General features: G+C 53.2%; 8 protein-coding genes across 8 annotated transcripts; 4 read left to right on the top strand and 4 right to left on the bottom strand.

Moving 5' to 3' along the window:
* Positions 1–86: 86 nt before the first annotated feature.
* Positions 87–697, top strand: N7510_009284 (putative AP-3 adaptor complex subunit sigma; the record flags this gene model as incomplete). The annotated part of the gene is made up of 2 exons (XM_056981209.1): positions 87–159; positions 243–697. The coding sequence occupies 2 exons, from the start codon at positions 87–89 to the stop codon at positions 695–697; spliced, it is 528 nt and encodes a 175-aa protein (XP_056831418.1).
* Positions 698–1,323: 626 nt separating this feature from the next.
* Positions 1,324–2,197, top strand: N7510_009283 (60S ribosomal protein eL8; the record flags this gene model as incomplete). The annotated part of the gene is made up of 4 exons (XM_056981208.1): positions 1,324–1,371; positions 1,436–1,576; positions 1,634–1,945; positions 1,997–2,197. The coding sequence occupies 4 exons, from the start codon at positions 1,324–1,326 to the stop codon at positions 2,195–2,197; spliced, it is 702 nt and encodes a 233-aa protein (XP_056831417.1).
* Positions 2,198–3,901: 1,704 nt separating this feature from the next.
* On the top strand, positions 3,902–4,703 carry N7510_009282 (cupredoxin domain-containing protein; the record flags this gene model as incomplete). The annotated part of the gene is made up of 3 exons (XM_056981207.1): positions 3,902–4,255; positions 4,311–4,418; positions 4,476–4,703. The coding sequence occupies 3 exons, from the start codon at positions 3,902–3,904 to the stop codon at positions 4,701–4,703; spliced, it is 690 nt and encodes a 229-aa protein (XP_056831416.1).
* A 360-nt stretch (positions 4,704–5,063) lies between these two features.
* Positions 5,064–6,089, top strand: N7510_009281 (sterol desaturase family protein; the record flags this gene model as incomplete). The annotated part of the gene is made up of 1 exon (XM_056981206.1): positions 5,064–6,089. One exon carries the CDS (start codon positions 5,064–5,066, stop codon positions 6,087–6,089), a length of 1,026 nt encoding a protein of 341 aa, XP_056831415.1.
* Positions 6,090–6,574: 485 nt separating this feature from the next.
* Positions 6,575–9,430, bottom strand: N7510_009280 (putative spindle pole body component; the record flags this gene model as incomplete). The annotated part of the gene is made up of 4 exons (XM_056981205.1): positions 6,575–6,613; positions 6,670–9,052; positions 9,110–9,318; positions 9,371–9,430. The coding sequence occupies 4 exons, from the start codon at positions 9,428–9,430 to the stop codon at positions 6,575–6,577; spliced, it is 2,691 nt and encodes an 896-aa protein (XP_056831414.1).
* A 451-nt stretch (positions 9,431–9,881) lies between these two features.
* N7510_009279 (uS17 family ribosomal protein) lies at positions 9,882–10,742 on the bottom strand (the record flags this gene model as incomplete). The annotated part of the gene is made up of 1 exon (XM_056981204.1): positions 9,882–10,742. One exon carries the CDS (start codon positions 10,740–10,742, stop codon positions 9,882–9,884), a length of 861 nt encoding a protein of 286 aa, XP_056831413.1.
* A 348-nt stretch (positions 10,743–11,090) lies between these two features.
* Positions 11,091–12,813, bottom strand: N7510_009278 (glycosyltransferase family 20 protein; the record flags this gene model as incomplete). Its single annotated transcript, XM_056981203.1, has 5 exons — positions 11,091–11,229; positions 11,280–11,619; positions 11,672–12,042; positions 12,090–12,462; positions 12,510–12,813. 5 exons carry the CDS (start codon positions 12,811–12,813, stop codon positions 11,091–11,093), a joined length of 1,527 nt encoding a protein of 508 aa, XP_056831412.1.
* Positions 12,814–13,551: 738 nt separating this feature from the next.
* Positions 13,552–14,606, bottom strand: N7510_009277 (uncharacterized protein; the record flags this gene model as incomplete). The annotated part of the gene is made up of 4 exons (XM_056981202.1): positions 13,552–13,970; positions 14,030–14,392; positions 14,450–14,462; positions 14,523–14,606. 4 exons carry the CDS (start codon positions 14,604–14,606, stop codon positions 13,552–13,554), a joined length of 879 nt encoding a protein of 292 aa, XP_056831411.1.
* Between the last annotated feature and the right edge of the window lie 62 nt (positions 14,607–14,668).

Here is a 14,668-nt window from a genome sequence, read left to right as displayed (position 1 = left end):
ACCTACGAACGATAAGATAACCAACTCCATCACTTCCTCCAACTCCAACTCCCCGTCTCTCTCTCTGCCCTCTGGCGTCGCACACCATGATCAATGCCGTGCTTGTCTTCAATAACACTGGCCAGCCGCGTCTGACCAAGTTCTACACGCAGCTGGTCTGTCACTCCTCCGCCGTAGTCTTCTTCCACCCAGCTAACCCCGCCGAACAGGACACCCAAACGCAACAATCCCTCATCGCCCAGATCTACCATCTCGTCGCCCAGCGCCCAGCGAGCGCCTGCAATTTCCTTCCACTGCCCCCCTGCTCTCCCGTGGTGCCAGTTCCTCCGCCGCCCACGGCCCCTCCGATGCCCCAACCCAGATCACCTACCGCACCTATGCGACCCTCTCCTTCATCATGATCTCCACCTCGACCGAGTCACCACTGGCGCTCATCGATCTGATTCAGGTCTTTGTTGAAGCGCTCGACCGCATGTTCGAAAATGTTTGCGAGCTGGATCTAATCTTTGGATATGAGACTATGCATGCCGTTCTGGGAGAGATGATTGTTGGCGGCGTCGTTGTTGAGACAAATATCGAGAAGATTGTTGCGGGTGTGCGCAGCCAGGAGGGCTCATTGGGGAAGAGGAAGGCTGTCCAAGCGGCGAGTACCAGTTTGGGACGCGGTACGCTTCCTGGTCTGGGGGCCTGGCGGTAATATTGGCTGTAGCATGGCGTTTGGGTTGCTGGGGTATAGATTTGTCTTTCAGCGGGTCCTTTCTGGTTGTATATAGCACATTCACGCCATACTATCTACGGTTTATTATATGAATAGCATTGAACATCATCATCTAGTAGCGCCAAGTGATGATTTCCCTTTACGGAAAGGTATATCACATGACACTATCAACCCTAACCCTGATAGAGTCACATGACGCACGGCCCACAAGCACTCGTTCTTCTTTCCGTCGCTTCCTCTTTTTTCTTCTTTCTTTCTGTCAACCGCCCAGCCCGCGCACCCCGACAACCGACAACAATGGTAAGCACTTGAACAACTTCGTTCAGCTCTAGTGAGCCTTCGACTACACACAGCGACTATGTCGTAAGACATTTCGTCTGGCTTGAGATCGTCGTCTCGAAGCAATTCCGCCGATTGCACATCGTCTCGAAAGAGATGGTGTGCTATTGGTGATGATATGGCTGGAGGCATGAACCAGGGCCCGTAACACGGCTCCGGCTCATGCCCTCCCTAGAGTTAAAAGAAGATGCAGCATTTGGTGGACACGATCGCTGATCTTCTTTTCTCAATGATAGCCTCCCAAGTCTGGAAAGAAAGCCGCTGCCATGCCTTACCCCCAGGGTAAGGCTGGTGCTAGCAAGAAGCAGGCCAAGGTTCGTTTCTTTCCACTGGGAGTGCCCGAGAAAAGGAGGAGTTGCTAATCACCCCCCGCCGCAGAACCCGCTGATTGAGAAGCGCACCCGCAACTTCGGCATTGGCCAGGACATCCAGCCCAAGCGCAACCTGTCGCGCTTCGTCAAGTGGCCCGAGTATGTCCGCATGCAGCGCCAGAAGAAGATTCTGAACATGCGCCTCAAGGTCCCCCCGGCCCTTGCCCAGTTCCAGAACACCCTGGACCGCAACACCGCTGCTCAGACCTTCAAGTTCCTGGCCAAGTACCGCCCTGAGACCAAGACCGAGAAGAAGGAGCGTCTGCACCAGGAGGCCACCGCCGTCTCCGAGGGCAAGAAGAAGGAGGACGTCTCCAAGAAGCCCTACAACGTCAAGTACGGTCTCAACCACGTTGTCGGCCTGGTCGAGAACAAGAAGGCTTCCTTCGTCCTGATCGCCCACGACGTTGACCCCATTGAGTTGGTTGTCTTCCTCCCCGCTCTGTGCCGCAAGATGGGTGTCCCCTACGCCATCGTCAAGGGCAAGGCTCGCCTGGGTACCGTTGTCCACAAGAAGGTATGCAACCCCAACCATCCCCGAAGTGACTTATCTCTAACCGTCAACTAGACCTCCGCCGTCCTGGCTCTGACTGAGGTCCGCTCCGAGGACAAGGCCGAGTTCGCCAAGCTCCTGTCCGCCGTCAAGGAGGGCTACACCGACAAGTACGAGGAGGCCCGCCGCCACTGGGGTGGTGGTATCATGGGCGCCAAGGCCAACGCTCGCACTGAGAAGAAGCGCAAGGCTGCCGAGGCTGCCATCAAGGTCTAAGCATTTTCTTTGATGTGTGACCGGCAATGACCCCTTACCAAAAAGCGCTTTGTCTTTTTCCGGATGGGAACCCCAAGAAAGGTAGTCAACGGCTCCGAATGACTTGTTGACGGTTGAATTCCTGTTTAGCTTAGATGGGTGGGAACGAGTCGCGGCCTTTTTTTGGATCCTGTTCTAACCAACAAGAAAAAACTTTTTTTTTCTCACGAACTCCTCATATGGCCCTCATGTACCAACCTCCGCAGATACCCTTGAATGCATTTCACCCTCTTCAACTGTCTACTATGTAGATGTAGACATAGAATAGGTAGGCATTCATCATCTGCTCGTATCTTTCCCTCGTATGTGAACTCCCTTGGTCGAGAGTGAAGTAGACTTTCTTACACAATGGTCACCGTGGATGTTGACTGGTAGGACCCAACGCGTATTACGGGGCTGCTGCGAGTTTCAAGCGTAAACCCGCAAGTGGCACAGCTATGGTTGACTACCAGGATTAGCTTCGAGATAGACTGAGAGGACAGTAGACATCCCCTGGAGCACAATCGTTCAGCATCTCTTAGCAAGGTTCAGGATATACCTACTTAAATGTACACCTTCCCTTGACGCTGGTCTATGGACAAGGATGTGCGTGTTACTGACCATGCCGAGGCTCTTCCATCTCACTTTTCAGCTTTGTTTGTTGGATACGAAAACGACCTAAAATGGGAAGAGAGAGTAGTACGTACACGCATACACACCGATTGCTTATACCTCTACAAGTGGTATATACTCATCATTTCCCAGAAGTAGAGGGTTGTGGCTGGGTATTGGTTAGAGATGGCCCCAAAGCCAACAATGTATGATATACACTTGGTTCTCCAAGGAAAGACTGCAACGGAAATAGATAGCTTGTAATGCCTCAGCTCACAATTGGATATTTCTATATCACGCGGTTCCTGTTTTAGACAAGGGTGAAATCCATTTTCCAACTGGAAGAATAACTCAAGAGATGGTCCCAACTAAATATCTTGAGATACCACGCATTGTCTGGAAATGGTAATTCCCGATATACTCAATCCGGTGTCCTCAAACGGGATATCGTATCCACATCCCCGGATTGCTTGGGTATTGCTTAGCAAAGCAGGCAGTCTGACTATGAAGGTTGGTGCCATCCTAATTAGGAATGACGGCCCGTGTCTTACGTCAAACCTTCCATGCAGCTCCTATGCTGCGCCACCCTAGAGCCAGATCATATGGCTGAGACGTCAAGAGACCATCTGTGCTTAATTGTGATAGGCAGATCCGAACAACCAGAGTCGTGAAATGGTATGACGCCTGGCTTAGTAGTCGTTCTGCACATTCTAGAACCCGTCTGTTATCTGATCCAGGGTTTGCATTTTCCACTTCTAGCATGGGGTCATTTAAGCTTTCTGGGGGTAAGCTGTTTTAGTCTTTGAATGCTGTCAGTTATTTGGAACGCAGCTTTCTCTGGCTAACATGGCTGTGCCGAAGCTCTTCCATATCACGTCCCAACTACGTTCATTGGATACGAATACGGCCAAAAACGGTAAATGACAAAGTATACACACCTATTAGTATTGCTTATACTTCTACGTAGAAGCGGTATATATAAAAGGGTGGCCATCCACTGACTCCGAGGGGGTAGAATCCATACATAAGGAGTTCTATGCAAACAGTGTCAGAATCGTCCAAACAGTTGCAACAATGGTCAGAGCATCTCTATGTCTTCTTGTTCCCTTCCTTCTTCCTCTGGCTACGGCTCAGATTTACGGAGGAGGAGGAGGTGGTGGAGGTGGTGGTGGTGGTGCCACCACAACCAAGATGACTGCGACCACGACTAAGAGCAGTCCCTCTTCAAGCTCCACCCACTCTGTTAATGTTGGAAAGAGCGGCTTCACCTTTTCCCCGAATTCCATCACCGCATCTCCCGGAGACAAAGTCGAGTTCCACTTCTTTCCGGGCGACCACTCGGTGGTTGAAGCTGCTTTCAACAACCCATGCCACCCATTGAGCTCTAGCAGCTTCTTCAGTGGATTCTTCCCTGGTGGTTCTGAGTCGGTACGATTGTCATCTCAAGTTCACATTCTGAAGGTCTCTCTGACGTTTCCACTAGTCCAAGGTCTTCGTCCTGACCGTTAACAATACCAAGCCCATCTGGTTCTACTGCGCACAAGTTGGGCACTGCCAGTCCGGAATGGTTGGAGTGATCAACCCACCGTACGTGAGCCTACAAGTGGGAGCCATAGAATGAAAGACTGACCGTTATACTTTTAGTAAGAGCGGCCCGAATACCCTCAATGCATTCAAGAAGGCGGCGTCGAGTGCAAAGGGTTCCACCGTGCCAGCCCATGTCCAGGGAGGTATTATTCAGGCCGGTACCGGTGATACATCTGAGTCCACTATGGACAACATGATCCGTTCAAATGACGCACTGGGTGTGCGACCGTGGGCTGACCTCAGTGTCTTGTTCGTTTTGGCTACCATGGTGGCCATGTTCATGACGTAGGTTTCCGCTCTGGGAGATTGGGGTTGAGATTGGTCACAAACAAAACCTACATTTCTGTACCTAGAACGTTCGATTATTAGTGATGAGAATGCAGGTCATATCTGGCAAATGTCTGGCCTGTAGATAACTGTTCGATGGTAGTTCCCCAAACTAGGTTAAAGCTAACTACTCTATTCATAGCGCGTTCCCATTGCTTCCGTGCTCCACTCAGATGCATTTGCAACAGAACAGCAACGTTGCCGAGGTCGTTACAATTTCACGTGTTGAAGAATGGCAGAAGAGAAACCTTATAGAGAGGTATGGACATAAACACAACAGACAAAAGTGTGCGCCCTGTATATATCCCAGATAGTCACTGTCATGACGGCCACAACTCCCACAGCCAAACCACTACCACGCTCTATCCCCAAGGACCTCTCCGGCAAACCCATCCCGCAGAACCAGCGCTGGGCATATTCGCCCTCCTCCTTCACAAATGGCAAACTACTCTCCATCGCCGCTAATGCGGTGGTCATCGGTGCCTTCATCTCATTTAATGCATCCACTACCGGACACCAGTTGTACACATACCTCGACACCACGTACGGTGCCTACAAAGTGAACGTATGGGGCACATTCATCGTGACATCGGTCTTCTTCTGGGCATGGGCGGGGCTCTTTGCCCTCGCCGACTTAACAGGCTCTCCACGCTGGCTATTCCAATACAAAACGCAGCCCTTCACACGGGTCGCGGGAGCCGCGTACTTGCGCATCGCAGCCGTCTCCCTCCGCAACCAAGTCCTCGTAGCATTCCCAATGCTCCTCCTAAGCACTCACCTAGGCCACGCCCTGCACCCCGTGGCACCAGAATACCTCCCCAGCGCCACAACAACCCTCACAACGCTACTATTCGACGTCGCCTGCACAGAAATAGGCTTCTATTATATCCACCGCACCCTCCACCACGGATCGCTATACCCGCTCTTCCACAAACAGCACCACGAATTCACCGCGCCAGTCGGGCTGGCGGCAACGCACTGCTCCGCAACAGAGCATGTCCTGTCGAACCTCCTCCCCAACGCACTGGGCACATTACTAGTCCGCCACCACTGGTCGCAGGCGGTGTTTATCTTCCTGTTTCTGGAGTTCAATACCATCTGCGTCCACTCGGGCTACAATATCCCCGGCCTGCCGTCGAATCTGCAGCATGATTTCCATCATTTTGCGTTTACGGAGAATTTTGGGCCCATGGGCGTTTTGGATACGCTTCATTCGACCAATAGGAGGTTCAAGAGTGTTTTGGCGGAAGCGATTGCTAGGGCTGGGGGTAATGAGGAGAGAGCGAGAGTTATGGTGTTGGAGAGGTTGGCTAGGGCTGAGATGGAAATGTCCGACAATAAGGAGTGATGGCGGTTTTGAGACAAAGCGTGCATGTTGCATGGATATATCTGGAATAACAATGCACATGCCTGTAGTAGACATCTACAAATAGCATCTGGACAAGTGGACTAGGGCTTTGCGAAAAAAAAAAACGAATACGAGAAGATAACCAAAGGAGTTATACATCGTGGATTTAGTCAAACAGCACTGGGTGTGTGTGTACTCGATACAGAACCATCCCTTAATAAATCGGCCTCAAAAAGCAAACAGGAAGATAGCCAAAAAAGAGGGCGCTTTCGCAGCCCCCCCAAAATAAAGGGGGTGTGGTGTGAAATTACATGCGTGAAAAAGACCGACACAATCCTCAAAACCCCAGCCCGACGCTCCGAAGAAACAAGTAACGTAAAGAAAAGAGATGGCCACTACCGCTGGTGCCTCGGCATGATGGGATCGTGAGAGATCCAGGATAGGAAAAAGGGAGAAACATAAGCATATTTGTGGTCATTCCGTCATTAACGTTGAGCAGGAGGTCGTTGAAGTCCTTGTCGTGCCTAAACATCATGTGTCAGAAAATGAATCAATACAGAATAATAAAGGAAGTACATACCTTCATTTGTTCGATTCTCGCCTTAAGCTGGCTGGTCACTTCAGCTGCACGCTTCCAGTTCTCCGGCTGATCTGCACTTCGAGGCTGCTGTTCTTCATCGGTGGGGTTGCCAGAGCCCCGTGTTGATGAGCGTGTCGGGCTGCCTACGGCGGAATAACCGTATGTCGGGCTCAGCTTGCGCCGTCCCAGACTTCCATCCCGGGAGCCGAGACCTGGAGAGTCCACGCCGCCATTATTTTCCTTTTCCTCGCTGGGGCTGGCGGATGCGTAGCTGCGCGGGCGTTCACTATTGAACCGGGAGGCTGAGTGTAGACCAGAGCGCGGCGCAGCATGCCCGTTGCTGGCAGGCTCTTGGTATATGGCCGCGTCGGCCATACCCATAGCTTCGGCGGTGGCGTTGGGCGGGCTCATGGCTGTTGCACGGAGTGCTCGGGCCAGTTCGCGCTTTAACCGTTCGATTTCTCGCTGCTGTTTCTGGACGTTCTCCTCAGCGGCTTCGGCGTCACTGCGTGCCCTGACCAGCTGTGTCTCCTTGGCCTTGATGCTCAAGACGTCTCGCGTATGGTCTTCGATCAGCTGTGCGTTCTGGTTTTGAAGCTCGTTGATTTGCGAATTGAGCTTTGCGCGCTCGGACCTCGTCTCTTCGACAATCCGGCTGAATTTATCCTTCTCCAGTCGTAGCTCTTCCAGCTCGGCCTTATCGGCAGCCGACATGGCACTCATTGCTGGGGCAGGCGGGGCGGCAGCAGCTTCAGCGGACGCCGACGTCGGCTTCGCAATGGGACGGCCGGCAAGGCCACGTCCAAGACCGAATTTGGGTGCTGGCGGTGCTGCCTCTTCTGACGGGGGAGATACGACTCGTCTCTGAGGTGATGCAATACTTCCTGGAGCAGCGAGTTTTCGTTGAGGGGCCTTGAGGCCAGACCCTGATAAGCCCCCAGGTTTAGGGACACCACCGATCTTTGAAGGGATGCTTCTGGCAGCAGGTTTGGTCGGAGACTCAATCGCAGGAGGCGCCGCCGCTGCCGGTTTCTTCAGCCCCATGGCCGGCTTCTTTCCTGCAGCAGCAATCTTCTTGCTAGGGGCAGCGACCTTAGGAGCGACAATTGGCTTGGGTCGATCTTTGGCCTTGACTTCGGCAGTCTCGAAGTATTCCTTGATCTTCGTCTTCCGAATATCATCGAGTCCGTCAAGGTATGGATTCATGGCACGTTCCCCCAGGATCTTCATGAGTGTACCCAGAATCTCGGCACCTCCAGAACGAATGACTTCGGTGGACTCAGTGAGCAGTTTCGTGCCTGCACCGGCGATGGCTTTCTGCTCGGGCTTGGATGGCACCTCCCTTGTCGTGCGTAAGCACCCAATCAAGAATTTGACGGTCCCCTGCTTGACTTGCGGATTCTTGTGCTTCAGATATTCGAAAATATCTTCCAAGCAGTCTGACAGAGTTGTTGAGCCGAACACAGCATCCAACGCCTGGCCCAAGGCATCTGCCACGATCTGTTTCTTCTCCTTCAGACGTTCCAGCATCGGAATCATGATGACAGATCGATACTTGCCAAACCCCTTTCGCAGGCCTCTGGCTAGCACATCGACACAGTTGGCTGCTATCGTGACAACGGCGACGTTCGCATCTTTCATACACTTGGCGAGCGATCTCACAATCTCATCATACGGCCCATCTTTGATTCGAGGCACATTCAGGACATTATAAAGGGCATCCAAAGCGTCCTTTCGGTCCTTCCACTTGGATGAGGCGAGTTGATCTTGGAGGTCTTTGGGGACCTTGGGCAGGACATCCACGGGCTCCGCGAGATCCAAAACCTCGCCGTCTGGAGCATCCTCTTCGACATATTCTTCATCAACCTGTTCCATCTCGTCACCACCAGCTGGGGCCGCGCTAGCTGCAGCCATCGCATCCTGTTGTGCCCGAGTGAAGCGTTCTTGTTTTGGTGTAGGATCCTGCTTCACCTTCTCGAAAAGCTTCTCCAGGTCCTGCTGTTGCACTGGCTTCAGGTCGTTCCAAAAGACCGGCTTCATGGCCTCCCTTAGCCATCGGTAGAGTTCGACGGTGAGGCCTTGCGCTTCCGCTCGCACATTCTTATCTGCATGTCCGAAGACCTTGGGCAGGGCTTTTAGGGTTGGTTTCGGGTCGACAATCTTGCATCCAAAGTTATGGTAGAGGAGAGTCAAGGCCGCCAGCACCGCTGCGACCACCTTGGGCACTTTATGTGAGAGCACTGGGAGAAGCTCTTCAATCACGGGATCGGCCTTGTCCACTTCCACGCATAGTAATAGGGCTTCCTGCGCGCTCGCTTTGCCTGCCGGTCGTGCACATGAGAGGCCCTTTTCGGCTATAGGGCCAAGCGTCTGCCCGCGAGATCTAGATAAACAAAGTGTCAGTCAACCCATAGCAACAAGATCTCTCTCCTTAACGCACCGTGTACAGGCCTGGGTGCCTCCGAATTCCAAGAAAGCGCAGTAGGCCGCCAGACCCTCTATCTGCGCGGCGACGTTGGAGTCGGCGACGGCGCCTTTCCACAGACCGGGGTCTTGGATGAACGGGACAAACACTGGATGTGACTCGTCGGGGGTCTTTTCGAACTGGGCTTTTGCATCCTCGTAGCCCTCCTTGCGGACCTTCCAGTTCTGTGTATCTGGGTCAGCAGCAGCGCAGGCATCACCAGAGATATGAGCGAACCTTGTGGGTGAACCGGTCGGGCAGGGGGAGGGAGGAGAAATCCTCTTGGCCATCAGCCATGTCGACAATGCTGGTTCAGGGTCCGGTCGGCGGAGAGAGTAAATAGGCGGAATAAAAAGAACGTAGAAAATTACACCATGCGTCAAGTTAGGTATGAATTATGAGGCTCATGGATGATGCAGCGTGGGTGGGGAGTTGAGGAAGGAGAAGTGAAGATAAACAGACAATCGGTTCGGGAGTAAACAAGCGGTTGTTGTGGCGTGACCCCGCGGCCGAGGATCGTCTGGCACAACTACTTCAAAGTACTACACACTTGTATAAAATAGGCATGGAACAGATATTCTTGGTTGTTCTTAATGCAGTTTCTTCTACTACTGTCATACCGTTACTTTCCTAATTGACCAAGGAAGATGATAATAAAGGAAATGTATAGTTAGATAGAGTATAGTACAAAGAATCCGATATGCCGATACCAGACCGATCTCTTAACCAACGAGAGATCCCATGGATCTCATTCATACTTCAGCTGCTCCTCCTTAGGCTCCTCCTTAGGCTCCTCCTTAGCAACAGCTTCAGCCCGAGCCTTCGCTCCAGCCTCCACCCTCGCCGCCTCGGCAGCAGCAGTCCTCTCCAGGACCAGCCGCTTAACCCGTCCAATGCGCTCATTTGCACCGTGAATGCGATGAATCAGCTCCGCATCGCTCAACCCCTCGGCTTGGACCTGACCTTCCAAACCAGCAATACCCGCCAGATCAACGGGACCCCCAAGCCTCCGCTCCTCCCTGCGCAGATACTTGGCCGCCCACTTGCGCTCCCTCTCCTGGTCCCTTTCTTCGCGCGACAGGACAGGACGCCGCTCCTCAATCGGTGTACCGAAGGGCGCAACAATGCGCTCGACGACGTGGTGCACGCGCCGCGACTTGGGCGCGCCAGAGGAGAATTCAATCACATCGCCTTCGCGGAGGGAGTTGTTCGGGTCCGAGACGAGGAAATGCGTCTCCTTGGGGTAATGTTTGCGGATGTGTCGGTCCCAGGCTCGGTGGCGGAAGGAGACGCGGACGGTGCGGTCCATCCGGCCGACCGAGGTGACAGTGCCGGTGCGGCGGACGGAGGCGTAGGTGCGCAGCCGGGAGGGTGGTGTTAGGTCTGCCGGGGTGATGGGCGAGGATGATTGTGTGGAAGAGGTGGTTGGTTGTGTTGGAGGAGTGGTTTCTTGTGAAGGAGTTGGGTCGCTGGTGATTGTCGAGGCGGACCGGATGGTTGGTGTGAGGATAGAAGAGCGAGGGAGGAGTTGAGACCGTGCTGGACTCATGAAGGAGGCAATGGATGGGCGCAGGGGCAGAGTCGCCCGTAGAAGGCTGGGGAGCGCCATGGTTGGTGTTGTTACAGGAGAGCCGTGAAGATGCTGGAGTTCTCGCTGGCCGAGAATTTCTTGGTTAGGGCGTTTGCACTGTTTGCACTTCCTAGACCACCACCACCGAGAACAAAACTACGAGTATTATCCAGGGAGGAGTCTTTAGATGCGAATAATAGAACACATCTTCTGAGTTTACCAAGAACTGTCAAAAGCGAGCGGAGACGTCCATTGTCTAGAATCTAAATCAGAACAGCATGCGCATTCCTAACAAACCCCATACCCAGTCCCGGAAGCACAAAGTAAACAAGAAAATACATTTCGCCGCATCCATGTTCGTACCCAAGCCTCTAATAACGGTCTAGCCTACGCCTCTTGCTTGTTGGCAACGGTGTCGCCATCTGTGGCATCGTTGGCGACGGCCACTTTCTTCGACTGGAACTTCTCTGCCGACTGTGCGGATATCCGACTGAGTTCGGAGACGAAGGACTGGCCCCAGAATGCACTTGAAGAAATTAGTTGGATGCTCCTTTTTGTATAGTGGGGTGAACATACCTGGTGTACTTGGACACATATCTGTCCAGTTTGCTGAAATTCAGCGCTCGGTGCTCGTCGCTCATCGTGACGGCTTCTTGGTACGCACCCGCCAGCTCTTCCGTGTTCCATGGATTCACGATGATGCTGCCGTTGAGGGACTGTGCTGCGCCGGCGAATTCAGAGAGCACCAGCACGCCATGGCGTTTATGTTGCGTCGCAATGTACTCGTACGCCACCAGGTTCATACCGTCTCGGGTGGACGAGACGATGCAAGCATCCGACACGGCGTAGAGCGCAATGAGCTCGTCGAAGTTGACAGACTTATGCAGGAAGTGAATGGGCATGAATTCGATAGTCCCTGGTGATCATTAGAAATGTGCGTCAAAGATGGCAGAAAAATGCAGACTCACCAAACTTGCCATTAATCCGACCCACGAGCTCGTTCACCACTGCTCTCAGATTCTGGTACTCCTCCACATCCTGGCGGCTAGGCACAGCGACCTGCACAAGCACGACCTTGCCGACCCATTCGGGGTGATCGCTTAGAAAAACCTCGAGCGCATGCAGCTTCTGAGGCACGCCCTTGATGTAGTCAAGCCGGTCGACACCGACCATCAGCTTGACGCCTTGAAATTTTTGTTCCAGCATAGCAATTCGTTTCTGCACCTTCTCCTTTTTCAGGCCCTCCTTGAACTTCTCTGGATCAATGCCGATCGGGAAGGCGCCGCAGGTGATAATCTTGCCCTGGAATTCAATGCCATTGGGAGTCGTGGCAAGTCCCCTTTATTCCATTAGCTCGGGACAAAAATCAAATGCCGGTGCACGTACAGTAACCGCGAGCAACTGCTCAAGAAATGCCGGGTGTAATCGTAGGTGTGGAACCCAATGAGATCACAATGCAAGACACCTAGGAGCAGCTCATTGCGCACAGGCAGGATGCGATAGATCTCACTGCTGGGGAATGGGGTATGCAAGAAGAACCCAATCTTGACATTCTGCTTGCTAGAGCCGATTTCTTCGCGTAGCATTTCGGGAAGCAGCATCAGATGATAATCGTGCACCCAGATCAGATCTCCATCCTGGACATCCTTGGCGATTGCCTGCGCGAACAGCCGATTGGCCTCCTTATATGCGTCCCAGGCGGACTCGTCGAAGGTGATTTCGCCGGGGTGGTAATGGAAGAGGGGCCAGAGGATTGAGTCTGTCTGGTCAGTTTGTAGCCCGACGTCCAAAGAAGTCACGACTTACTGGAAAATCCATTGTAGTGTCGATCAGCCAATTCATCATCGATAAACACCGGCACGGCACCGTACTCGTCCTTCAGGCGCCGCTTGACCTCCGAGATCTCCCCCTCGGGCACCTCCAAACCGGGCCAGCCGTACCACTGGAAGGTTGTTGACTTGGATAGGCCACTCAGTCCACTGACCAGGCCACCGGAGGACATGGAAAAGTCATATTTGCCATCCTCGGAGCGCTTGATGGTGATGGGCAGGCGATTCGAGACGAGGAGGAGGCGTGCTTCAGTGGGGCTGGAGTCCTCAAGAGACGGCATGGTCGCGGGAGGTAGATGGGGCACCGGGCGGGATGGGGGAGGACTGGCGAGAAGGGATTGAGGTATTTGAAGGTGGTGAGACCCCTGTCGCGTTGAGACCGGTGAGCTTCAAGGCTCGTCGATGATGGGCAAGCAGACAGGATGGCTGGCTGCAGCCAAGAGAAAAAGCCGACGAGGTCTAGTGAGGCAAGAGCCAGACAGACAGGCAGCTTGTCAGGCTATGATAGGGGAATGGCAGGCATAGACGTGGGGAGCGGGAAGTAAGTCTGTCCGTGAGTGAGTGTTGCGGGAAAAAGACGTTGGAGCAAGGGCGGCGGGGAAGAGTGGTCAGTGAGGTCACAATTGGACTGTGGAGCTGGTGGACACTACATAGTATTTATGGAAGAGCAGAAACGCCTCGAGGGATAGACTCTGGTGAAAATAATCATCGTCTCCATTATTTATTCCTAGATCAATAAGACTACCGCAGGGGATAAGAACCAATGGACCACGAAAGCCACACAACACAACCTGTAGGCGGATGATTCACCACTACTCTAGATCTAGAACCCTAGTCTCGCTAACCAGAATCCGGATTCACCGTACAGCGCGACAGGGACAGCCCGGCCAGCCAGCCTAAAAGTCTCATTGCATGACGTGGGCCGTGATGTAATCTATACAACAGAACCCTGGAAGTGGTCGCAGGTATATCCAAATATAGGTACTTGTATTCAAGACCGACCGAGCCACAACAACTATCTACAGCGCAGACCGCTCCCCCAACCGCCACATCCCAGAGTCCCGATCATGCACCGTCCTCCCCTCGTCCTCCAATTTCATCAACACCTGCAATACGCCATGCGACGCCGGCAGATGCAGACTCTCCGGGACATCACGGTAGATAATCTTGACCAGCTCTAGCGGAGTAAATGGCTGTCGGCGCTCAGGCGATGGCTCATTCTCCTCGATGCTCAGCTTTCCATACCGCAAAACCCGCAGTACCTCGTCTTCTCGCTGCTGGCGGTGCTTGATATACTCCGTTATCCGGGCCGTCGCACTCTCCAGCACGGCACCGTGCCCGGGATATCCCCGTCCGGAGACACGGTCGCGCATGCGGTGTAGACTTGAGAGATATGTTTTGAGGTCCTCGAAGACGGCGGTGCCGTGGCCCAGGACATCTGTTCATCCAATTAGTCTGATGACCAATACTAAAACAAAGAAGGGAATCTTGACTTACTATCACCCGTAAAGATCGCATCCTCCTCCTCCAACACAAAAACCATATGATCAACCGTATGTCCAGGCGTATGAGACGCCGTCAGAGTGGCGCCGTCCACGCAGAAAACCTGTCCGTCTTGGATATCCGTCTGGGTGTCGTCGTCAGGCTGGTGCTTGAAGACCTGAACCTGGGGACAGATGGCACGTAGATCCTTGAGGCCATTGACGTGGTCGCCGTGCCAGTGGGTGATCAGAGCTTGGTGCACGGTGGCTTTTTCGGCGGACAGCACGGACTGGAGGTGCGTGGCCCACGACGGCTTGCCTTCGCCGGTGTCGATTAGGATTCGTTGGTGGCCGCGGCCGATTAGATATGTGTTTGTTCCTGGTGGGTGTCAGAGACAGGGATGGATGGTGATTATGGACGAGTATCAAATAATACCTTGTAGTGTAAACTGGTGATCACAATGTTAGCCCACGTAGTCCCTACTGGCCTTGCGATAATCCAAATCTACCTTGCCAGGATTCCCTCCCAGAATCCTCACCACCGATGCGCTGAGGCGCTCGACCTCCGGAAGCGGGACGAGCTGTGTCGCCATATCTGCAATAGAGTCGAGTCGGTACGACCAGGTAGTTGTATAGTACAGAGGAAAGATAGTGT

This window comes from Penicillium lagena, assembly GCF_028827675.1.
Source record: "Penicillium lagena strain IBT 129212 chromosome Unknown utg000006l_segment0_segment0, whole genome shotgun sequence".
Lineage (NCBI taxonomy): Eukaryota > Fungi > Ascomycota > Eurotiomycetes > Eurotiales > Aspergillaceae > Penicillium > Penicillium lagena.
This window is presented reverse-complemented; position numbering and strand designations above follow the sequence as displayed.